The sequence below is a fragment of the Gavia stellata genome, chromosome Z (assembly GCF_030936135.1).
Source record: "Gavia stellata isolate bGavSte3 chromosome Z, bGavSte3.hap2, whole genome shotgun sequence".
NCBI lineage: Eukaryota > Metazoa > Chordata > Aves > Gaviiformes > Gaviidae > Gavia > Gavia stellata.
The window spans coordinates 10,268,136-10,294,344 of NC_082637.1; the positions used below are offsets into that span (position 1 = coordinate 10,268,136).

Sequence of the window (26,209 nt, forward strand, 5' to 3'; positions counted from 1 at the left end):
AATAGAAGATACGACTGTGCCTTGCCTTCTTAGGGCTGAACAAACACAGTTCCCTGAGCAACCCCTCATTCATCCTGTGCTCCAGCGTCTCAGCCATCTTCACAGCTCTTCGCTGGACTTGCTCCCCATCTGCCAATGTCTGTCTTGTGTCAGGGAACCCGAAACTGGGGAGAGTACTCCACTGCTGTCTTGCAAATGTAAGAAAAGGGGAAACAACCACTTCTGTCAACCTGCTCATTACACTTCTGCGGCCTTACTTGTTATAAAACAAAAACAAATTCAACTTCACCTGTTGAAAGTCACTTTCTAAATCTACTCATTAGCATTAATCACCACTACGCAAAGTGCTGCAGCGCAAGGAGATGGGGTAAGGGCTTGAGCTCACATAATTAATACTGTACAAAACAGAACAAGAGCCCCTCCACGTTAACGATCCGTCTAGAAAACAATAAAAGACACAATTTCCCAGGGGAGCACCTCTAGATTGATGCACTCTCTGCCAGCAGAGAACTTAGGCAATTCTTGAATTGAGTCCAATTTTGAGAAGTACCTGACAAGAGAATAATGAGTTGCTAGGAGCAGAGACATTTTGCACACTCTAACCCAGACAAGCACACAACTTAACTACTCTGCTGCTGAGAAACAAGATGATGGGGTAAGACCTTAATTTCAATCTCACAGATACGCAAAATAATTTTAGACCACTAGTGGATGACCATCTTCATTTCACTTTATGAGGACACTGCACAAGAAGCTAAGGATTTTGTGACTTGCAGATATGCTGAATCATGCTGTAGAATATAGCATGCACCTAACGAAGCATTTTCCACCCACCCAAATTCCTCCATTGACCAGAAATCTTCTAGCATCAGGAGTCTGGCATAGGAAATCTGAGGACACTGAAGTTAAAGGACAGAAATCCTGACACAGACACAGGCACAGAATTCCTCACTGATGGGAAATGTTGCTGAAGAACACAAAGGTCCTTTAGACTCAAGACACAGGAACAACTTAATGCTATGCTGGATTACTGAGTAATTAAAGTGAGATATCAAACATACTCTTCCAAAACAGACCATGATTTTTCCTCCCGTCTTTTCTCAGTTTTTACTGACTTAGGGAAGAAATGCATATCATTACACGCTCGCTTTCAACTCAAAGAAGATTATATAGTAGCACGTACCTGTACTACTTGTTTCTGTGGTTGTGTTGGCTGTGTGGTTGAAATTTGCGTTTTGTCCCGAGTGCCCCGGGTACGTTCACTGCCCACCGAAGTCATCATATACAGTATATACAAAACAATGTATGTACAAAATAGAAAATCTGAAAGGAAAAAAAAAGGGCATGAGTTAAGGCGAGGTACTGATTCAATACCCAGATAATATACAAACGCAGTAGCTTGAACTCTTTCTGCCTTTACCACGAACTATACAGAGACTCCTGAGAAAGCAGCTTTAATACACTATTATTTGATTTATTGCGGTCTCTACGGTAAAGAGGGAAACGCAGTGGCTAAAAAGCATTTTTGTCAGCTGATTGGGATCTGTCTAGATCTGTACTTCCAGATGACATCTAAATCTCACAGCTTTTTCCAGTTATTTAACATATAGACTTTCCTATCTGCTACTCTGCTGAAATTTCAGCTCCAGCTGTATCACTGCTTAAATTTCTGTAATACCTGCTGTCTTGTTTTGATGCCTGGAATTTAACCACTCTCATACCCACTCAGAATGCTAACACAAAAAAATCACATTCACAAACTAGCCAGTTCCTTTCTTCTCTATCACCAAACTGCTTTCCTGCACATATAAGGACGTCATGGCCAACACCCATTCTACTTTTCACCTCTCACTTATGAGAGAAATTATGATGCTTGCCTTTAAATCCAACCTCTGTAGCCAATATTTTTGTTTTGTTCTCCCTCATACTTACAGAAATAATTTACAACACTATCTATTACCCGGCTTTAAGTATACCTTTGTTGTATAGCAACAAAGAAACCCAAAAGAAAACCCAAATCCCCCCCCCCCATCACTGCTATCCCATTTGTAGCAGTCAGCTTTCATTCTCATTCGCCCTCTAGCATTAAAATTACTTTGAAACAAGAAATTTATTACTCCCCCTGTGTTTGTACAGCATCTAACACAAGGCTAATTGATAAGTACGGTTTATAGTAGCTATGATAACTGGAAATGGATCTCTCCGCTGGTCAGAATGGTCACAGTCAAATGCCTGGTTTCTGTCCTCATGACACTGGGAAGTAAAACTGCAAATTTAGCGAACTAAGGACAACCTACAAATGGTTTGCACATCTCCTTCTGCCCAGGTGCACAAGCAGCAAAGTGCTTTTACTGCAGCCCCAATGTGTGAACGTGCCTCAGCATGCAACTTGTCGGGGCAGCAGCTTTGGTGCAAGCTGGCTGACACCAAGTTCAATGCACCATAATGCTCAGATGAAAACAGAAAACTGCTGTGATTGCATGGACAAGGATGTGTTCAATACCCAACTGCTCACTAGCATTCACAAGTAATGGGTACTCAACAATTAAAGTTGCAATGAGACGCTTCAGTTTAAACATCGATTCACAATGCTCAGGAGCCTCGTCTAGAATCAAAAAGACAACTACCCCATTATGATCTAAATCTCTTCTTCACTTTAGAAATACATGTTTGCTGGCCAAAATTGAACTCTGACATTGAATTTCTTTATGTCCTAGTTAAAGCATTCAATAAAGTCTGAGGAGAAAGTATATTTCCATGAACTCTTACATATTTAACAAGAAAAGGCCTGCCTTTACCAGGAACTGACTGTAGCATGAGCTAAACTGGAACACTGTGTTTCTCCAGCTTTATGAACACATTCACCAAAGCCAGTCTGTCTCCTAGTCTCTTAATGTAGTTTAACTTTGTTGTCTTCTAAGCCCCAGAACACACAGGCCTTCAGAGCACTGCACTTGACACCCTAAAAGCCAGATACAGTCAGGACAGAGGTTATTCAAGCTCATGACAACATGTTCTATCAAAAGCAAAATATTAAGCAGATGTGGAGACGCTCTGAACAGCACATTTAACACTTATCATTGACTATCTGCTCGGGGCTGTCCACTTAGATTTTAAACACATTATGGATAGTCTTCAGTTGAGTTTGCAATAGAAATTACTTTTGCTCTTTGCGTTAAAATCTGCTTTATAAGCCTTGCTGACTGGACTGCCAATGTCCAAAAACTTAAACAAAAAAAAGCCCTAAGGTCATTATTAGTCTATATAAATTTAAGTATCAGTTGGCTAATCACAATTAGAACCTGGCACAATGGGCAATGAAAAAAGCCCTGAACAGAGAACATGACAGAGAGCACTAACCTCTCTGAAAGACAAGTGAATAGTTTCAAATATGATTGTCTGGAATTAGCCCACTGTGATTTAAGATATGTTGAGAAATTATAACTCCATTGGGTCTCAATTTGTTCATAATTTCTGAATTAATATCATGTTCACACAGATTCTGGTACCTAGGAATTCTGACATACATTCAATGCTATTTCACCAAAGCTACTCAAAGTATTGCAATCCATGTTTTGGACATGACAACACTACACACACATTAAAACAAAGAGTTTTCTGTTTGTTTGTAAAACACACACTAACTACAGCCTACACCTCTGATAGCCAGGCAACCTATTGTACCTGAAGAGGATTGTGTCTTTTTGCCCTCTCCTTACATGTATTTTACAGTGTCTCTGTGCCACAGCTGTTTAAGCTATGTTTGTTTTTCAGGATGAAAGGATACTTTAAGGAAAAAGACAGACACGCAAGCATTTGAAACACTCCTGATGGATGAAGCAGCACAGCAAGATCAGCCTGCTGATGGGAACAGAGCCAAACAACCTGAACAGTACAACGGGATCTTTAAAGCAGATCCTCATCTTGCTGACCGTTCAGCCCATGAGAAGCACATTTTAGCAACAGGTCCAAAGCAGAAAACAACAAAGGTTGAGAGCCTCTTCCTGGCAGCAGTATGGACTTGGACTTGCACTTGCTTCAGACAAGTGTGGAAATACACCCTCAGTTTAGCATTCCCCATCAAGCCAACGTGGACATGTTATAATTCATTTCGGACACAATCTGGTCTTCTTAAAAGCACAACTGGCAGCTTGATATAAAGAGAGCTTTCAAAATAAAGCTATTTTATTTCCCCTTAGTTGGCTCCCACTATCTACAGGCAGCACAGCAACCGACCCAGCCCCAGTGTGCACAAGGAGAAGCTGAAGGGCTCTGCTCCGCCGCCGATGGTGCACTGGCCAGGGAAACATCCCACCTCCCTGGCACGGGCACGCCTTCACTGCAACGGGCTGAGGCTTCACACCCTACCACACCAACTCTTTGAAGTACCGATACAGCAGGCAGAAGGGAGATAGACAGTCACTGCCTTCAGATTACCACAGTGACTACAACTTTAAGCATTAAGTGGGATATTATTAATTAATAAGACGGGGCTGAACAAGAACATTTCCTTGCTCGCAAAGCAGCTTCTTATTCTCTCCAACTCCTCATATTAAAGTCTGTTTGTCGTCATAGCAATGAGCAGGATATCACAAACTGATGAACTTTTAACTGCAGATCAAATGAGGAAAGAAGATTTGAGACTGGGAGGAAGACAACTCTTAATTAAAATCTGTTTAATAAAGATCAAAAAAATATTCAGACAAACAGATGTTTCAGTTACTAGGTCAGGGTCTGGCTCAATGCAAAAGTCCCTCATCAGCAGTTAATACTTGACCTTGTAAACACATTGCAACTCTAGAAAGCAGGCAAAACAGAAGTATTTTGAAGAAATAGACACACATTAAATGAAACAGACACTAGCAAAAAAGGAGGAAAAAGCATTAAAGAGACTGGACTTCCCAAAACCGTTGTGTAAAGAAGTGGTCATACTTTGTTTCATGACAATAAAAAAAAAAAGCACAAGACTGCTGTAAATCTTTTTTTCACTGATGTAATCTAGGACCTCCAGAGGAAGGCTGCCTTTGCTTCTACTTTAAAAACAAACACATAAAAAACCCGAAACAAAACAAAAAAAACCCCCTTAATCAGTGGTTAAGAAAAGTGTTCACTTCAAGTATGTTTAGCTTCTCAAGCACTAAGGAATTCAAATTTCAGCACTTCCTCATAAAGCAAACAGCTAGACTTAAAAATGGAAAGCAACAGAGACATTTAAGACGAAAATCATCCCAAATCTTAATGTTCTGATTGTTTTAGTGTTTCTGTCTGTACAACAAGTATAGCCCAAGGACCTACAATACAACAGCAGATACAGTATTGTATAATAAGCCCTCACCAGACTGGTGATGGAATGACAACAATTATTCTGGTTTCCAAAAGCAATACCTAAGTATTGGTATCTCAACACGCAACTTTCCTAAAAAGACCAAATCCCACCCCCTCCCAAAATCTCCATACCGTAAGTCTTATTCAGCACATTTAGTTGGGTTTTTGCTCTGGATTTTAGAAAGAAAAGAGGAAGGCAAAGAATCAAAGAGTAACTGAATGCATATCAACACAAAAAGCAGGTTTTTAAAGCTATCGTAATGCTTTCTTTGATCTTTTGTTCAACTCCCCTTCAGCAAGAAATCTAGTCCTTTTAGACTCAAAAGAAGTCAGAGAAGCTAGAGATAGACAGAATACAAATTGACGTGACAGGGTGGCAAGCCCCACAAGACAATGTAAATCCATTGCTGAACTTCCAGGGATAGACCACGCACTGTAATACCACCTGACTTTCAAGAATCCTCAAGTTCAGTATTCACTTCCATCAGCTGAACAGAACATTTGCCATTTCAATTCTTTTCCTAAGGCAGTCTCAAGAAAGTTATTTTCTTGACTGTCTGGACAAGCAGCTGTGATCACAGAATCACTAAGGTTGGAAAAGACCTGTAAGACCATCAAGTCTAACCATCCACCCAACACCACCATGCCCATTAAACCATGTCCTGCAGTGCCACATCCACACGCTCCTTGAATACCTCCAGGGAGGGTGACTCCACCACCTCCCTGGGCAGCTTATTCCAGTGTCTCGCCACCCTCTCAGTAAAGAAATTTCTCCTAATATCCAGCCTGAACCTCCCATGGCGCAACTTGAGGCCATTTCCTCTTGTCCTGTCACTACTCACTTGGGAGAAGAGACCAACACCCACCTCTCTGCAACCTCCTTTCAGGTAATTGTAGAGAGCGATAAGGTCTCCCCTCAGCCTCCTCTTCTCCAGGCTGAACAACCCCAATTCCCTCAGCTGCTGCTCATCAGACTTGTGCTCCAGACCCCTCACCAGCTTCGTCGCCCTTCTCTGGACATGCTCCAGCACCTCAATGTCCTTCTTGTAGTGAGGGGCCCAAAACTGAACACAGCATTTGAGGTGCAGCCTCACCAGTGCCGAGTACAGGGGGACAATCACTTCCCTAGTCCTGCTGGCCACACTGTTCCTGATGCAAGCCAGGATGCCACTGGCCTTCTTGGCCACCTGGGCACACTGCTGGCTCATATTCAGCCGGCTGTCGACCAGCACCCCCAGGTCCTTTTCCACCAGGCAGCTTTCCAGCCACTCGTACCCAAGCCTGTAGCGTTGCATGGGGTTGTTGTGACCCAACTGCAGGACCTGGCACTTGGCCTTGTTGAACCTCATACAATTGGCCTGGGCCCATCGATCCAGCCTGTCCAGATCCCTCTGCAGAGCCTTCCCACCCTCCAGCAGATCAACACTCCTGCCCAACTTGGTGTCGTCTGCAAACGACAGAATAAAGAACACTGTGCAGAAGTCTCTGAACACCTTAAAAGTGTGATTGCTTCTTTATACTCTAATCACAAAGCTACTCAGTCAAGGATTTCTCTGAACAACAGGGCGGGGAAAAGGCTGCAGGAGACTGCCTCGTGATAGTATAACTACTGTACATGTACAAAGAGTTTAGATTCTACTGCTACAGCAGGAGAGCTTCACATGAGCATGAGGAAAAAGAGCAGAGGAAAAAAATTATGTCTGTAAAGCACTGACAAATGCATTTCCCTCAAGTGCTGTTGTCTAAAGAATCTCACCACCTTTATTACTGCTTGAAAGGAGAAAAGAGTTTGCAAGAGTCAGATGTTCCTCAGGAGCAGTGCTGATTACTCTGTGTTTGTACTGCCCCAAGCCAACAATACTGAACCTGAACTTACGGATCCTGGGAGGATTCATGTCTCATCTTCCAGTCTTCTATGGTAAATAGGAAAAATGTTGATGGCCCAGAGTAGATCTGCATCACAAGCAGAACACCACAGCAGAGAGAAATTGTAGCATCTGTATGCTCTCATGTTTTACCAAGAGAAGAGGATTGCTGGGAGTGGCCAGAGTACCAGTGCAAACATATAAACCAACATATACACTTCCAGTTGTGTTAGCAAAGCGTACTGAATAAACAGGTGAATACTCTTACCTACCTTTCTTAAAACCCGCTGAGTTGTTCGTTGAAATTATCATTCTGCCAAGTCAACCTATATTTAGCTAACAACATACCCTGGATCTACAGAAATCAGTAATTTCTCATTACCAGCAAAAAAAAAGTTCAAGGATTAGTATTCTTAAACACACATTATACAAAGAAATATACAAATAGGTCATACAAATGAAAGAAAAGACAGCATTGTTTTGGAAGAGAGAGAAGTACTTATCTTCAAAAGACTGGAGTTAGGCAAAGGCTGGTCAGATACCCAGAGCCCCTCTCAAAAGCATGATGTGGAAGGGGGACTGAACAGTGCATGTTTTCCACTAGTAGAGCAGGTTTCAATCATGAAAGTTATGTACTATCATTAACATGATTTTTTAAAAATCTTCTAATCTCACAATATCTATCTTTGCTATTATCCCAGTGTCTCTGCCTAACACTTGTTTTACATTTTAGTATATACTGGTGATTATCCTAGCTTTAATCAAAATCTGCCAACTACACCCAATAAACATCCAGCAGACTTGCCCTCATTTCTTTATAAATATTCAAACTTCAGAGGCAACAAATGCCCTTATTAATACAGAAATTTCTGAAAGGGGAACCTAAATTTCCCTAAATTCAACTTTCACTGGTATTTAAAAAAAAAAAAAAAAAAAGACAAGTGCACTAAAATCAGAGAAGCCTAACTGACTTCCACCTAGGGCTTTATCTTTTTCACAACCAAGGCTATCTTCAGACTGCTGAAAACCTGGCTAGCAAAACCTACCCAGCTCTGCTGCTGTCAGAAGACAACACTCCGAGTTATTCTGGACAATCAAAAGGCAGTGAATGTCCTAGAAGATTCAGAGGACTTGACCTTATATTTCAGACATCAACATCTACGGAATCACTATTCTCATCCTTTGCTGCTTTCCTCCAAGAAGAATGCCATTTTAGATAGCAACCAGCTGGACTTCCACATGCAAAAAGAATAAAGTCCTGCTCCCTATCCTAACTAATTATAAGCCCCATGTTTGCAGGGACCTGCAAGATGCACTAGTTACCCGCACTTACCATGGACTGTAATGAAACTTTAAGTAACAGAGACCCAGTTAGACTAGCTGCATGTTATTTCCTATCTAAGCACCACTCTCAGGACTATCAGAACTAGAGGATCTTACTAGACCATAATGCAGACCAGACCACAGTTGTTGCCATGAACTAGACAAAAAAGGCTATACTGGTCCACACAGAAATACAATGTAGAGAAAATAGGAATTCTCTTTGGGAAGCAGCAATCATGGGGATCCTGTGAGGAAGGGTCAACAGCAAGTTCACTTTTGAAGTATGTTTCTCTGCTAAGGAATATTTTAAGAAAACTTCTGGCCTGTCCTGATATTCTAAGACCTGAAGGAAAAATTAAATACATGCTTCTGTCACCTGTGATGGAAGGACCTAATTTCTTGCCCTCTGTCATAGACAAGGCTTTTCTTATGTGAACCCTCTCTAAAAGCTACCAAAGTAAAAGCGATAATGTATTCTCATCACTGACCACACCGTATGCTGTCCTGAACTGTCAACTGACTCAGTATCTCGGGTTAGGTAGCATACGGAGACCACAGTGGCTCAGAGGTGGTTTCTGGTGCTTGAACAGCCATGCACACTCTCTACTTCCTCTTGCTACGGGAGGAAAGGAACACCTCCATTTCCAAGTCCTCTGCTCTCTTATTTTCTAGCCTAAGGAGATGCAAGAAAATACTAGCCAAATCAATACACAATATCCTCACTGTTTATTCTGTCACTGCTACATTCAGTGGTGAAGAACCATCAGAATTGCAAATCTTCTCTTCGTACCTGTTTCTCTGGGTTCATCCCCCCCAAAATATGGAACAATCAACAAAGGAAAACAGAAAAGGTAAAGCCCTCAGTGTTTTCCCTCCTAAGGTTTCCTGCGTATCATCCAGTGAAAGGGCACTACAGTGTCTACAACTTCCAACAAAGCAGCAGCTAGCAGAACTACAGCCTAGTCACCCCCTGCAACAAATACTCAGATTGAGTTATACGCGGGAGGCTTGTAAAAACCAGTAACTAGTACTCCACAAAAGGAAAGGTATATTGCAGCTGAGGAAAAAACTGAACTAGCAGGTTTTTCAGGGTTGAAGAATCTTTACCCTCTGCAGCCAGAACTAACACAGCCTTCCTGAAGTCACACACAAGTGGAGGACAGCCGAGCAGCGTTTGGGACAAAAAAAAGGTAACTAGAGTTTTAGTTCCCATTTGGGACCTGGTTGTATATTCATTCAAAGCTCAATCCACAGTGCAGGTAGAACCCAAACAGTTTATTCCATTAAAATCAAGTTTCAGCTCACATCTAATATCACACAACTGCAAGCCGTCACCAGAAACGGCATTCCTGCTCCCCTACTCCTTAACCACATAATATTGCTACTTCCCTTCCATCAGACTAACGATCATGCAGCTGCAGAGGGAGTGGGTTCAGTGAACTGAACCAAGAGCAAACTAAACCCTCTTAAACAAAACAGTGAGTCAGTTGAATAAGCTTATCCAGTGGAAAACTATGTGGCTATACAACTGCTGAATCTGACACAAGGGATAGGGATCAAGTTCATGAGGAAAGGGGGAGCTTGCGTTTCAGCAGCCATGCACCATTATAACATAAGCAAAATTGAGGTTTCGTATTTTGTTTTCCTGGGATCCAGTATAGCAAGACTTGATCCTGGCCAGGCCCTCTGCACGCCACAAAAACAAACAAAACATTAAAAATGCCTTGTAGGCATTTTAAAAAAATAAAAACCTCCCAGGAAGGGACTCTGCCAGCAAAGTGACCTTGAATATATCACTACCTTATGGCATATATATTCTTTTGATCGCCAGTAGGAAAACAGAGACTTGTATATCACCTTTACTGAGGAACATTTCTTAATGTCCAGCCTCTTGGATACCTGTTAGCATTCAGTAATTTGCAGTGAAGAATACATTTATAAAAATTTGTAGGTGCTTCTATCCAAACAAAAAGAGGCTATAATCAACCAACATTAGGGCAGTCTGACTAACACAGCTCATGGTAATCAGTCCTTTCCACCAGCCACAGAAGTATCTGTGTACATTCAGTTTCGAGCATTAAACTAGAGACTCAAACCACCCTAAAGCAATTTAGTCACCTAAAGCGATCTTTAATGATTTTGTACACACAACTAAATATTCAGTGCTCTTGCTGGTCATCTTTAAGTTTCACTTTCACAGGAAGCCTTTCCCTATCAAAAACCCCACCTTGAGCTAGCAGAGCAAGCAAGCCTTCTCATTAAAACTCACAGCAGTCCCTCCAAGAGGGAAAAGGAGGAAATCCAGACAGACTCGTCCGGGAAGACAGGGCTGGGTGACTTGGAAGTTCTTCACATGGCTCCCTCCACCAAAAAAAAAAAATAAATCACAAGGCAAAGCCTCTGCAGACTGTAATAATTTGCACAGCTTTCCAGTCTATCCAAGACAAACTCGAGGGCCAGCTAGAAGCCCGGGTGAGCTCAGGGCACACACACACATATATACATACATGTAGGTAAGGAAACAGCTGCAGAGTATGAACTAAACAAGTTAAAGATGTTCGAAGAATACATCGAAGAACATATCTCAGGTCACACTCTGGTTCCGCTATCAGTATCTCAGATAAGACTGAAGTATACCACTAAAGCTGTACAGGACTTATGACCTTCCTGTATTAACTGTGACCAACTTGTCTCAAAACCACTATTCCCCACACCTCTCGTGACAATGTCACAGCAGGACACTTTCAAAACAGTTTAAGCTTGGGCTATGTCAGTACATACAACATGAGCTACAAGCATACATCAAGGAAACTTCAGGCTTGCAGTCTGTCAATAATACCAACCGTAAGACACAACAGTTAAAAACATCCCAAACTTTCAGTGGGTCAGCCCCCTATCAATCATTACCATTACAATCAACAGCTAGCTGTACCCACAAGATGAGTAATTCATGCAACAGCAAAAAAAAGGGAAAAAAGCTGTTAAATAAGTTTTTTAAAAAGGTTTTTTGTTATTAGGAAAGCTAATCCAGATTAAACCAGTACCAGAACAAAAAAAGATGCTGAACTGTAACAGGAGCAGGGAAAAAGACAAGTACTGGGAACTGTCAGCTTTGGCTATTAAGCTGTAGGAATACATATTTCAGCTATTCGCTCTGATCTAACGCCCCATACCTAAACAGTCCCTAAAATTAACCGCTGTTCACACAGAAAAACAAACCCAGTAAGAAGATTCAACTTGAAACCCAGGTACTCCAAATGACACAAAGAAATAGCTAGCACAAGCTGGGAGCCACACAGCCAGGACAATACCCAGATGGGGGAATTTGCTTTGAGATGAGTTCTTGTAAACAAGGTGGCATGCAGGAAGCAGCACAACGTGGACTTCTCACTGCCAGATCACGAACACACTGAACGCCTGTGCTCTCCCTGCCCCCTCCGGCTCCCTCCCGCGTCGCCGAACCACGCTCTCCTGGAACAGCTTCCAAAGAAATTCTTTGAATAGAAACAGATACAAGCAACAGGACTAAAAATAGCCGAGCAAGAGCGGAGACATTTGTTACCTTCTCACACGGGTGGAAACACACTCAACTGCATCAAAAAAAAAGGGCACCTAGTTAATTCACACCGCAATAGACAATGAGGAGCAAAGTAGAAAGTGCCACCATAAAAAAAGTTTTGGAGGGGAGGATTAATTCAGACTTGTGACACTGATCAGATCACATTACAACACTCACAACAAAAAGCAATGGTTAAATTACAAGCCACAAGTGATATAAAAGCAAATCAGTACGGCTTTATCTATAAAATGTGCTAAAAACCTTGTGGTATCAGATTTTTTTATTCTAGCTTTAGAATTTTGGTAGCAACACCAAAGAACTCAGGTATCATTCCTGCACCTACACAGAGCCCTACTCCTTGAACTAGATACTGAGGGAAGACGACCCGTACAGATCACTGCTTGTGATACGCTCACATACTCAGAAAACCAAAGAAACTAGGAATCTTGCTGAAAAAAACTCTTAAATAAAGCAAGATATTCTAGAGTATCTTTCTAGAATTTCCCCCCCAGATTATGGTATTTCTCAAGGTTCCTCTTAGGCAAGAGGAGAATCCACTGAAATAACAACCTAATTTTTTTCACAGTGACATACACGCCTCTGAATATAAAGTTCCAGAAGGAGGAAAAGAAACAATAGTTTCTAAAGCAGTATTAAAGGTTTCCTTCCTTCACAATCTTACTGTGCATAAAATCTTGCTGAAAACTCATGGCCATTTGAATCAGTTTAGCTTTCCAAAGTGAAACACTGCAAGAAGCTGAGTCCTTTTTCAAACTTACTGTGAGGTGCTCAGAGAGAAGCAGCCACAGAAACAGCACCACTAACTCAAAGTCATAAGAGATGATTTTTATTTCTCTGCCAACCCTGGATTGCTCCTTCTACGGTCATGACTGTTGTTAGCATTCAGTCTAGCTTTAAACACAGTGGGGTTTATTAGTTTCCTTTGATATTAATCTTCATTTGACCTGCTTCAGCCAGAAAACTTGGTTTTACACCAAGCTTTCGCACTTGATTTTGAGCATTATTTTCCTCACAATCACAACTTCTCAACTTGGTGTCGCGTGTAAATTCCCTTACTGTTGTTCCATCATTCTAGAAGTTTACGTGAGGTCAGGTCTATCTGATCTGCACCAAAACGATACCAAACTATCCAAAGACACGAAGGATTAACAATCTTTACAACTTCAAACGTACAACACACTAAAGAGAAGCAGGTAAATAAAGAGCCCTCCACACAGAATGCAAATCTAAAAGCAGGAATAAAGTCATCCAGGCTGTTCTTGTGTATTTAATATTAAAAAAGCAAAATGAAATTAATCTCCCACTTCTTAGTTTCTTAACCTTTTTAAAGAAGATACCAAAGAGACAAGCTGCTCACATATGATGTCAAATTGCCCAAAGTTTTATTGCACTTAATTCAGTATTTATTTTGTCTCCAACATAAGTGGGGGGAATCACCCATAGGCTTCTTTTAAGAACCACACTCACTCTTGCAGCCCCCCCATCTTTAATGTTTTCTGCAAGTCTGGACTGACTTAAATATTTTTTGGCTCACATGCATTTTCTGTCTCCAGGAGGAGGTTCTCACTCTCCTCCACCACTTCTTTCCACGCCAGACAAGTTTATAATAAAATTGAAGAAAAGTGCAAAGAATCCTATTTTTTAAAGCCTGCAAAATCTGAATGAGCATATAAAGTTTTTCTTCAAAACTTCCTTCCCATTGATAGACCATTAAGACATTCCTCTTCACAGAAATTTATTCACTTATTTTCTTAAAGCTTACATTCCCTTTTAAACATGTTTTTGTATTCTGCTGGGTTATTCATTACTATGCTGTACTAACCTAACAGACCCTGATTCCACAGAGGTATGCCGGGTTTATATACTGTGCAAAGCAATATTAAAATGCCTAAGTAGAAAATCTGTTTTCTAAAACATCCCAAAAAGATATTAGTTACCTGTCTATTTTACCATCAGGTTAAAAGACCAAGCACTCTGCTGCAAGATGAAGTTACTCCCTTTTGAAAGAAAAGGGACTTGCACTCTTTATGTCTTCGTTTCTGAAACAGTTAGCTCATTTATATTAATTGCAGCATCTCACCCTCAGTACACATGTGAATTCTGAGATTGCACCTGGAATACACATTTTGCTAACGGTGGTGTTCAACTCCGGCAACAGCATTAAAATATTACAGGCTTTAGAGATCATACTGTACCTACAAAAACTTCACTGAACAAATGCTTCGGCAATGACAATCTTTAAAACCATTTCAGCAGAAGATGTCTTGTAAACATCAATTTTCCCCAAGCAAACCAAAAAGCTGTCTGTACACAGAAGTCAAGCAATGGATGAGCAAGGGATAACCAAGATAAAATATTACAAGTTTCAAAAATTGCATTACAAACTGAAGTAACAGCTTTTTAATCACAATAAATTTTCAGTCATTTACAGAATGTTTTATTTAAAAACTCCAGCACAACTGGGGACTGTTAAGCACACTTGCTGTAGAAGCCAAGATGACATTGTAAATAAATTGAGACACCAACAGAAGGTAAGTCTAAAATGCAACAGTATTATGTTTTAAATGCGTTCTCCATTTAACACACAAAGACTGTTTTTCAAGTTCAATGAGTACACTGCCCAAAACATGGCCTTTGGAAAACTAATAAGAAGAACCCAATTCACTAGGATAAGGTGAAAATAAAAAACATAAAAGGAAAAATGCAACTTGTCATTCTACATGCCTCCTCTGATAAGAGCAAAAAGTCCAAGACACACACAGGGTTCAGAGGGCAGCATTCACCCAAAGCTGTAATCAGCACAAAGTAAACTGCTAAAAGGCTGCTCACTGTCTCACCTTCAGGACACTAAAACTTGCAGTTCTGCAGGGATTTGGAGTGTTTTTTTGAAAGCATACAAGCCTCATAAGTAGATACTGTCCTTTTGGTCCCTCTATTTTCCCATGTCTAAAATTTGAGAAATAATACTTACCAGCTCTGATGCTGTCCTCTAAAACTAAGGCAGAAGGTGTTAGCATGACCTTAGTTTTGATATCCCAAAAGAACCTTGCCATGAAGTCTGAGTTTTTGAGATTTGGTGTCATGGAAGTTACTGTGAGATCACCACTACATCACAGTAATTTCTTTGCAGGATCAAACGCAAGAGACTGATAGAATGGGATAAAAGAGCTCTCAATAGACTGCATTTAAACATTGCTAAGTATACATGCAACTGCTGAGAACAGCAACTTTCAGGAGTAGAATTTTTTACTTCCACTTATTCATTAAAGTCCATTTGAAGAGTTACGAATACATCCAAGAAAAACATTTTGTGCTCTTTTCAGAGATTTTTGCCAGAGGAAGAAGAAAGGGAAGGAAAAAGCATGTTTAAATAGATTATCTCATTCCCAAAGCCAGAAACATAACTTCCCTTAAAACCATTCTAAGTTCTCGACTGTTATATACACAATGAATAAAACCCAGAAAATTTCCAGAACATAAAGCACCAAGAGTAAGGCCTTCCATATCAGAGATGATCAGTTACACTTTAATGTATATTCTAATATGCAAGCACATTTGAGTAGAAAAACCTTTGTTCAACTCAACTATCACATTTCCTATCAAATTTAAAAAGGACTAAAACAAAGAGCCCAAGGAATGCAATGATATTAAGAAAAAAAACTAGGATTAAACCTGGTGAGTTAAAAAAACCACCAATCTTATACACTACTGTGAATCCACAAAAGCCTGTAATTTTACTTCAGAGGCAACTAAAATAAGTAAATGTTTGTCTGAAACTCAGTCGCCAGTAGAGATTTTAACATGACTGAAATGCAAGTTGTTGTTTAAGAGTTGGAAGTACACTGATGTCAATCTAAAATTCTTACTCTGTAAACAAGTATTTCTTTGGCTGAACTTTTCCAGAGCTTTAGTTAGTTATCCAAGTGCTGTACAAGACTTGAAAGCCTAAGTTCCAGGAACATATGATAATGTTTTTGTTAACCTTGAGACTCCTGGAACTGTAATGTTTCAGATTTAAATACAATTGGAAAATATTGAAAGCATCTTCATTAAGATGAGCTTTTTAGGGAGCTTGTTTCTTCTTTTTAACTGGTCTGAAGCTTAATAAATCTTTATTTTATACAGTTTTTGGAAAAATAAATTGAGGGCATCTTTCCACTTTTTGTTTTTCTTTAACTAGACATTCGAGTCACTTTAAAAACATATACAACTTCTGAAAAAGAGGGGTGGAGGCTGAATACTGTAGGTCAGTATTTCAACAAGCTTTGATACATCCCAGAAGCTGAACTGCTTAGAAAGTCAATTCACAACAAGTCCTGAAAGAGCTAAGCATACCACTTCTTCCAAGCTGGTCTTTAAGGTGTCAAGAAAGCAGAGCTCCATGCCTCTCTAGCCATAAATATCACACTAGTATAAAATGCGATACAGTCATAATACCCAAACATACATTTGGATAAACCAACCTAGTGTAAAGCTCTATTTTCAGTCTCTTACATGGTATCTTCAGCTGAATGCTTTTAGGCTTTAACTATAGTAAAATGAGTTTAGATATACATTTTAGCAAAGTTTAGCACAGTGTTTGAGCTATGCTTATGTGAGGCCACTTCAGATTTCTCAATTTCTCTGCCAGGTGAAGTTGAAATTTTTCAGGAAATGTAAGAGATGGTAACAGTCTCATTTTATTCAACTGAAGGACTAAGTGAATCTCTTAACACAGCTAACTTTCCCCACTACTACAGTGCCAGAAGATACAGCTTATCCCCCTCCCCTTCATCATTTCTCCCTTAAAAAAGAACAAAGATTATCTTAAAAAACACTTAAAGTATTTCACAGCATGTCTGTTCATATATAAACTTCTGGGGAAAAGAGGCAACTCATCAATGCTGCACTACACATACCCATAAATTCAGAACAAAAATGCATTTATAGGAATAGCAGGAGAAGTAAGATGCAAAACAACCTCGCAACTTTCCAGCTTGCATTACTGAAGCCCCAGCCGCTACACACTAACAGAGCAACACCAGTTCAAAAGACTGAAACACAGTCGCAGTGTCAAATAATTCACCACGCAGATTTAATAGCCAAAAGGGAAGCGGAGAACGGAGACCCCTTCCTCCTCCCCAAGTATTTCACCAGGGCCCATTTTTCCCGGTGTTATTTCATTACTCACTTTCATTGCAGTTCATCAAAGCAGGAATTTTGTTTGTTTGTAAAGACACACCTAAGGTTCCCCAGCATTAATGACTTGATTTCTGCTGCTATCCAGACTCTAGATAATTTGAACAAACAAATGAAAGCAACAACCCATCATATCAGTGATCAAGAATACCAAACTCTTCCCCCCCTTTCTCCCCAAACCTGTATTGTGACTACCCCCATGCCACATCCTCCTCCTGCTCCTCCACAGCCAACTCATTCTGTCCCTCTACATACTACATTACGACCTGTCTGCTGAGTCAAGGAGAGAACGTACCATAAAAAGAACGTGCTAACAACTGATCCTAACTTTTCTCCAACTGGAAGGGGAGGAAGAATTGCATGCCAGCTTTTCAGTCAGGGTCTTTCGATAAAGGGGACCTATAACCATAAAATCCACCCACTGTTACAGGACATCTTGAAAAACAAGTGTGAAAAGCAAGTAAGAAGAATTAGAAGACTGTAAAGAAGATGCTTCTTAACAACTGCACCTGGCACTTAGACGTATTAAAGACTGTCTTCACTAACTCTCTGCTAACTAGCAATAACGATTAACACAAGGACGAATCTTAGAAAAATAGAATGGACTGCCAAAATAGTGCCCTAGAGTTAACTTGTCTCATTATCATCTCATTATAATGCTAAGGAACACACCTCCTAGCTAGAAAAGCCCCCAACCCAATTAAGACCCCTACTCTCTGAGCATGCGTGGTGAATTAGAACTATAAGATGAAGTAGGAAAAGTATTAACCAATAGTTAATTAAGGGGTAGAACTAGTAGGTGTAACTAACTTTGTTACCTGTTTTCAATACCTGTCATGATTTTAACCCGGTGTGCAAGCTTTGAGGAGAAATCCCCTTGCACCCAGCGCCGCAATAAACATGCCTGCTTTATAACTCTTAGTGAGTTGTGAAGTTTGTTTCCGCGTGTCACCACCACTCCTTAACAAAGTCCTGGTGAGGATAACGATGCTGACTCCAGTTACTAAATTCTTTCATTTGTTCCCTCCTACATTCAGCTCCAATTCAAAAGAGCTACTTGTTTTTTGCTAGGTGGAAAATGTTTTAGTTACCACAGTCTGACTCAATGTTCAAAACCTGCTTGTTCTGGCTTGCAAGGTAAGATGTGTCACTCAATATGGGTTTGTGCTCAATTTTTGCTTAGATATTAAAATCAACTGAAAAGGGATGGTTCTGCAGTTTCTTGCCCTATGTTTTATCATATTTTATAATAGGTGGGTCATTTCATAATAGTGAAACGCTTAGGATGCCTTCTGTTGATCAGTTATTTTAATGGATTTGTTCATTGAGAAGAAATACAAAGTTACACATTTTCGCTTCCCTCTTTCCCATGACTGAAGTACTCAAAAGCTCTCCCTAGCCATCAACAGAATCAGCAAGGGAGGCAAGTCATATAAATATTTGAGGTAGGTTTCCTAGCAGAAACTAAACCTCACTGATGTTACATTTCAGAGGACTGTACTGAAAAGAGCCATCCCAGCACTTCTCAGACTCAATATCCCTAACTATGAAGTAATTTTAACCATCTAACTTTATTTTAACCTTTGTCTACAGTTGTGAGGGTACTGGAGGTTTAGGGGCAGAGGGCTGGATTTGCAAGAATAGGAAAAATAGGCTGATCCAGTTCACTTCTAATTTACCAGGACACAAGTAATTCTGCAAAGTTTTGGCTTTACTCTCATTAAGTACTTTAAAAAACAATTTTGATGCACATAGCTTCATAAAATGAACAGCTCAATATGCAGAAGTACAATGCGAACTCAGCCTAACCTCTCCTAAACACTGTATGTACATTAAACCATCATTTATAATCCACACAATTCCTAGACAGAACATATACAGGACTTGGGCAATTTTATCACTATCAGACAATCAAATGTTTGACCTGTTTCTTCCCTCACAGAACTGCTGAATTATAGTCTTCAGTTCAGCTAGAGCCGAGACAGCCAATTACTCCATATTTGCAAGCACAGAAATTATTTGGATTTGAAATATGCATCTTACTGCATTTTCACAGCACCTTCTCTAAACACATATCCCAAACCCACCCACTTCTCCATCTATCATGAGTCCTGAATTAGTGTTACCACCACCCCTACTAAATTCAATCCTTAATCCACCTCCTTCTCAAAGGCATGTAAGAACATACAGCCTTAAGTTTGCCTGAAGGACTACAGATTTGACTATGTCAAGTAGTTTAACCTAGAGAAGAAAGCTTTCTTTTTTTTTTTTTTTGGAGGGGGGGGACAGGGACACGACACACACGGATGGACGGAGGACGGACACGACACACCTCATCAATGTATATAAATACCTGAAGGGAAGGTGCACAGACAGAGCCAGGCTCTTTTCAGTGGTGCCCAGGGGTAGGACAAGAGACAATGGACACAAACTGGAACACAGGAGGCTCCATCTGAATATGAGGAAATGCTTTTTCACTGCGAGGGTGACCGAGCACTGGCACAGGTTGTGCAGTGAGGTGGTGGAGTCTCCATCCTTGGAGATATTCAAAAGATGTCCAGACATGGTCCTGGGCAACCTGCTGTAGGTGGCCCTGCTGGAGCAGGGGGAGACAAGACAACCTCCAGAGGTCCCTGCCAACCTCAGCCAGCCTGTGACAAAGTGAAGTAAAAAGGGAAGGAAGTCCTATAACAGAAAAGCTGTTATCAAAAATGCCCCACAAGCTTCATTAGGGACAACTCTTAAGCTCTAGCACTTCTGCTCAGACAGTCACATAAAGAAAATCAAGTGAATGTCTATCTTCAATTAAATCAAGTAGGGTAAAAGTTACTGGGACTTTAAATCCAGCAACATACACTACTACATCAACAGATAAAATGGTGAACAATGAAAACTGGAGTACAGGTATAAAGTTGCAAGGAGTTTTATACCTGCAGTCATAACAGAGAGCTATTCAAGAAAGATAATAAGCATCTTTTCCTAAGACACAAAGAAAAGTTCCTGGGCATGGCTGCTATCCGGGCATCAAGAAGCAGCAAAGAAACCCAACAGGTTGAGGATGAGTATCAGAAGCCACAAGGTTTTCTCAAACACTGAAAATCAAACACTGAAAACAAAACCCAACCACTTTTGCATACTCATTAACTTGCCTTCACCAAGCTCATAACACTATTTCAATCTTTCTCTAAACTGAATTTCAGACAGCTACCCCTTGGCACTTACCCCATCTTCAAAACACTCAGAAATTCATTCAGTGGCTAATAAAAGAAAATGAAGTACAAGACCAGGAAGTGCAGTACTGCTTCTCCTCATCACATTTAGCCACCCAAAGTTAACATCAGTAACTTAGGTCCCTCTTATTTCAGTCTCAAAATGGATCACAGGTCAGAGATCTGAAGAACGTAAGACTGAAAGCTGAAATAAAAGCCCAGGAACAGAAGACATCTGTCCCTTGGGGTAGAACCCATCAAAAGCATGGACCAGAATTTCTCAAATACAATATATTGTGTGCAGCCCAACAGCAGAGCAGGGTTTGCCACCAGGATTCCTTTCAGATTCATGTTGCTGAAACTGCATCTAAGACAACATGCAAGTCTGAAAATCAAGGAAGAATGTAAATGGAGAAAGAAAAAAAAAAATCAGCAACAGCCTTCAAATACAGAGAAACACGGACAATGTGATAATACGAGATACTAGTAAAGTGCTTACCATAAAATAGCCATGATTCAGTTAACATTTAAAACCAAATAAAAGGAGGAAACAAGAAAGCTTTCAGAAGCCATATGCTTCATTCTATATTATTATATCCACTATCCTCAAAACACTTAAATACAGTAGAAAAAAGTTTCCTTTTCTTTGCTCAAAAGGAATCTCAATATGGTCTCTAAAGCATCATCCTACTTCCAGGAACAGTATTTTAGTCACAAAAAATACAGCTGAAATGTTCTAGATTAAACCTACACCACACACAGTAAAACTGCAAAAAAGACTTTCTCTCTCTACAGCTAACCATTAATATTTACAAATATGATCATAGCTACTGAATTCAAATTTTACACCTTCAACGACAGGGCTGCCTAACAGACTAAGACAGACTCCCCCCCCCCCCCCCCCCCCATTAAACCAGGTTAAAAAAAGTGCAACCTGATGATTCAAATCCGGAGGTTAAAAAAATATTTGCGTTTTCTTCATTTAACTTTGGATTCAAATACTAAATGATTCTGTAACACTAATTCCGTTGAACCTGTATCTTCTGCAGACCTGGAATAAACCGTGTTTCATGTATGATAAAGCAAAAAACCAAAACCATGAAGTTCACCATCGGAGTACTACTTTGGGCAAACCTTGAGTCTCAAGAAAGATCAAAGCTCTCTCAATATGGGAAAGATTTCAGTGTTTTTAATGCAAAATGCCACACGCAGGTTAAGTGCTCCTCCACGCTCATCTGTTGGAAGACTGATTTAAGAAGCTGGGGAGGGAGAGGGAAAAAAGCTTGACAAGTTTACCTTCGAAACAAGGCACAGTATCTTGCAGCTTTCACAAAGACAGCTGGACAAAAAAAGAATTTCAAGAGAACTGAGAGTAGAAATAACTCCATCCAAGGGAACTCCGCAAAGTTGTTCACATAACCTATCTTACAAGTTTTCCGATCTAGAGAGAACGTAAACAAAACAATATGCTCAGCGAAATAGTTATGATGTAGTAAAAGCAAGCTGAGCAAGCCGTGAGACCTTAGGCATCAGACTGTATCACCTCTAATCTATCTATCTTCAGTCACTGTTTACTCTTTGCAGCATTGAGAAGTAGTGGGGGGAGAAGGGCTGAAGGTACCACACCTTGAAAAGGACCGCAGGAGCCCCAGGTGGACAGGGAGTTCCCACAACTGGCAGTTTAGATGGCCAAAATTAAAGAGCGTGGACTTTTATGTTAGAGCAAAACGGAGAAACCCTTTGCGCGATTTTTGTAAAACATGAACCTTAAGTAATTGCAAAGGAGCCACTTCACAACCTTTCATCCCAGCTCTCACTTTAATGAACATAACCTGTTTAGGGAAGTTATATGAAAAACAGTACAAGTCCAAACTAGGTCTTCTCTGAAAAGCAAAGAGGACGCGATGGCCACAAGTGAGCAGACTGTATCAGAAAAAAAAACAAAATTCAACAAAATGCTCCAGTAGAGTAGCAACACTGAAGTGGATATTGCTCCTATTTCCTCTAGCACCTTCCATTCAATACTTTTCAAATATACAAATGCAATGCTGAGTTTCTATAATCTGTCATCTTATAAAGGGGACAAGTCACTTGGCTTCTCTTTTACCAAGGTCATACAAGGCTGTTGCAAAGGCGAGCACAGAACACAGGTCTTCAGAGTCCTGCTCACGTGCTTTAACCAATAAGAGACAACGATAAATAAAAAGATTAATAAAAGATACAAGGTTGTAATCCTATTCTTTCATGAAGAACCTATTCGAAGTACTGATACTAAATATTATTGAAATTGCAGAAAACGTTACAATAGTAACAATAGCAATACTACCAATACTAATTCTTAACAGAGTATTAACAGTCTATGATACATACATTTCTCAAGCACTATTAATCGGCATACTATTCTGCTATGATCAGTATCACTAGGGAGCCACCAGCAACAAATATAAAACATACCAAAAAATGGCATTCTGTGAGGAAAGCACCACATAAAATAGAAGTCCATGGAAGAAATTTCTGTTTCTAAGTTCTAAAACGGTAGCTTAAAAATTGGAAAACCTAAAAAAAAAAAAATTGAAAAATAATAGCTTCTGGTAACAGACAGGATTTTTTTGTTGGGTTTTCTCTTAGCTTCCTTAGATTTTAGTGGCAAGTCTGTAACTCCACAGTCCCCTTGAATGGTCAAATCCTTTTGCAAGTCATGGCACCAGGAGCTTTTTTGAGGACTGGCCAAAACAACACAAGTGAAAAGGACTAAATTTCTGAATTTCCATGCCTTTGTTTTTATTACTATAAACACTTTTTTAAAATCAATATGCTGATAAAACTGCAACTAGAACAAAGCAGAATAGAGCTTGCCCAATTCCCACTCCTCCCTCCTTTAAGTTACCAAGATTGTTAAGGTTATAAACACAAAAGCTGGCTCATTTTCCAGACTATGCATCAAAATTGGTTTACACCAGTTAATCCAGTTTCTCCATGTAACCCTCCAGGAGTCCCAAAACATCATTAATGCTGCAAAGTGATTTAGCCTTGCTTGCTTTCAAGTTACCTAGTGTAAGGTTAAAAATAAATTCTTTAAGCAAGTTAGGTCAAACCACCACAGAAAGATTGGGCCTAGGTATAAATACTGAGTCAGCCAGGTAGGAATCCAAAGCCAGATTCCACTAGAGAATGTGATACAACCAAGGGAACTGCTAGAAGGGCCTGGTAAATATTAAAAAAGCAAAGCCTCAGAAGGCCGAGTCGCTGCCGTTTGTCGTGCAGGGCTCCGTTTCAACAGCAAGCGCTGCTCCTCCAGGCCTGCACATCCTCCCCCTCCCTTCCCTTCGCTCACATCCAGCTCCAATTTCTCTCCTTGAAAAAAACAGCTGCTCTCACGCCAGGACGGCCCCTCCATTTCACCAGCCACCACCGCCCCAGAGGCTATCGCCTTGATCTGCTGCTGTATTATATGCATTCAGCATTTACTCAAACTGAGATGACTAGGGACCGATTGCTGCTTGGTAGCTAGAGACGAAGCCGGCTGGTCCTCGTAGGCTTCCCCTTACATAGCTCCACACCAAATCCAAAGTTTCTGTTCCATAGCACTGCGTGTTCCTTTGAACACAACCAAGAGGGCTCTGCACCTCCATGCTCCTGATGTTAACACACCTATAAGAGAAAAGCTTCAAACCAGGTTCACCCTGAGCAGCTCCCAGGTGGCATTCAACAGCACTGCAGACATTTCAGCACATATTTTTAAATCTATTTCATCACGGAGTTCAGATCCTTGCCATCAGGCTCAAAGGTGCACCAGGTCCCTTTCTACATCCAGTTTCTTGCAGAAGGGTTTCTACCACTTCACTCTCCTGATGTAATTTTCTTCAGCAACAAGAGCAAACACAGAACAGCTTTCTTTTTTGTTTTATATGCAACATAAGCCACACAACAGCAAAGCCCTGCCCTGACTTCCAATTGTCAGCAACCACACATAACCAGGGGTGAGGAAGGACTAGGCAGAGAAGGTTAACAGAGAGAATGGTTCACTCATCACCATGTCCTTAAGTAACCTACTGTTGCTGCCGAGATGTTATTGTGAGCGAATTCTGTAGCTGTGACCGTGACACGGCTGTCCTACCTGCCCCCCCACCAGCGAGGGAGCATCCGGGAAGGAGACAGGGAAAGACAACATGGAAGTAAAGCCCTACACAAGGCACAGATCAATAGTTACTCACCCACTTGTTCCCCTCCCGTGCTCCCAGCCCTCCTTTGACATGACTCGAGATTAGGAAGGGGCCCAAAGGCACGCCTCCCTCCACCAACCCAGCTGCTCGTCTGAGGGGTCCAGCTGCACCCCCCCTTTCCTCACATCCCCCAGCCCACAGAACCAGGAGAAACACGAACCCGTCAGGAAAGAAACCCCCAGCTATAAGGAGACGAGAAACAAGAGTGCAGGACCCCCTCCCCGGAACGGAAGAGGGTGGAAAGCTAACCCACCTCTCTCAGCACCCACGGGGGGGTCGGGTGGGCTCCCCCTCCCCACAGGAGCCCCGGCTGGAGTAGGGCGGGAGCTGCCCACAACCGCGGCCTACTCAGCGGCCCCCACCCGCGCCCCTGAGAAGTAGGGGGTGGGGGGGGGAACACTGCAATCTAGGGCAGGGCGAAGCTTCCCCCGGGCGGCCGCCAGGAAAAGTAGGGCAGAGCCGCCTCCCCTCATACGCCGCCACCCCCTATAACCCCTCTACCGCCGGGAAGGGGCAGCAGGCCCGGCGGGGAGGGGCGGCCCTGGCAGACACCCACCGCCGGACAAAAGCTCCCACCGGGACGAGGAACCGGCCCCGGGACGGGCCTGCCGCGGGGAGGCGGCGGGGGGGGACGGGCCCGTCCCGGGCCCTCAGGCCGCTGAGGGAGCAACGGCCGCCCCCGGACCGTCGGGCGGGGGAGGGGCGCCGGGCCTTCCCCCGGGCGCGCGGGCCCACCCCCCCCCACCGCCGCGCGCGCGGGGCGGGCGGTGAAGGAGAGGGACGCACCCCCCTCTCTCCGGGATCCCCCCCCCACACACACACCCCGCGGGCGCGCGCGGCCCCGGCCCCCCCCGCGCGGTACCTGCCCAATGTGCTCACAAAGCAGCAGCAGCAGCGGCGCCCACCACCGTCACGTGACCGCCCCGCGCCTCGCTCCCTGCTCCCCCCACCCCTCCTCCTCCTCCACGCGCGCGCGAGCCCGCTCCTCCGCCACGTGACGTGACGCCGCGCGCTAGCCTACCGCCCCCCCCCCCCCCCCGCGCGCCTCGCCCCTACACACACCGCCAGCGCGCGCCCATCCACCGGCCCTTCCGCCTACCCCGGCACCACGTGAGCAGGGCGGGGGAAGCCGGCCCCTTCCCCCTCACGTGACCGGGGCTCCACCGCCCGCAACACGCGCGCGGCGGAAGGGGACGGTTGGTCCCGCCTACGGCCGCGGTGAGGAGAGGCGGGGCGGGGAGCGTCTCCGTGAGGGGCCGCGGGGCCGTCCCGCCCCGCCCCGTCCCTGGGGGGTGTCAGCGCTGGCTCGTCGCCGCGGGAGGCCCCGGGGGAAGGCCGCAGCCGCTCTTGGGGTCGCTCCGTACAGGGTTGGCGCGCTGGCGGAGCCCGACCGGGCAGGGCTTCAGCGGGGACGGACGGTCCCGCCTCAGCGCTCTGTCAGGCCGCGGGGAGACAGAGGCCCAGCGCCCGCGGGCGCAGCCTGGGCCCTGGCGTGGTGGGTTTAGG

At 42.5% G+C, this 26,209-nt stretch overlaps 1 protein-coding gene across 5 annotated transcripts in view; it reads right to left on the bottom strand.

The window, feature by feature from the left end:
• UBAP2 (ubiquitin associated protein 2) overlaps positions 1–25,826 on the bottom strand; it is a 160,487-nt gene extending 134,661 nt beyond the window's left edge. For 4 of the 5 annotated variants that reach the window (XM_059834354.1, XM_059834353.1, XM_059834355.1 and 1 more), the window contains exons 1-2: positions 25,803–25,826; positions 1,184–1,323 (exon numbers count right to left, since the gene is read on the bottom strand). In XM_059834354.1, coding sequence (XP_059690337.1) covers positions 1,184–1,282 — 99 coding nt within the window. In that variant the 5' untranslated portion in view covers positions 1,283–1,323; positions 25,803–25,826. The other variant, XM_059834357.1, reaches the window with a different exon arrangement.
• Between the last annotated feature and the right edge of the window lie 383 nt (positions 25,827–26,209).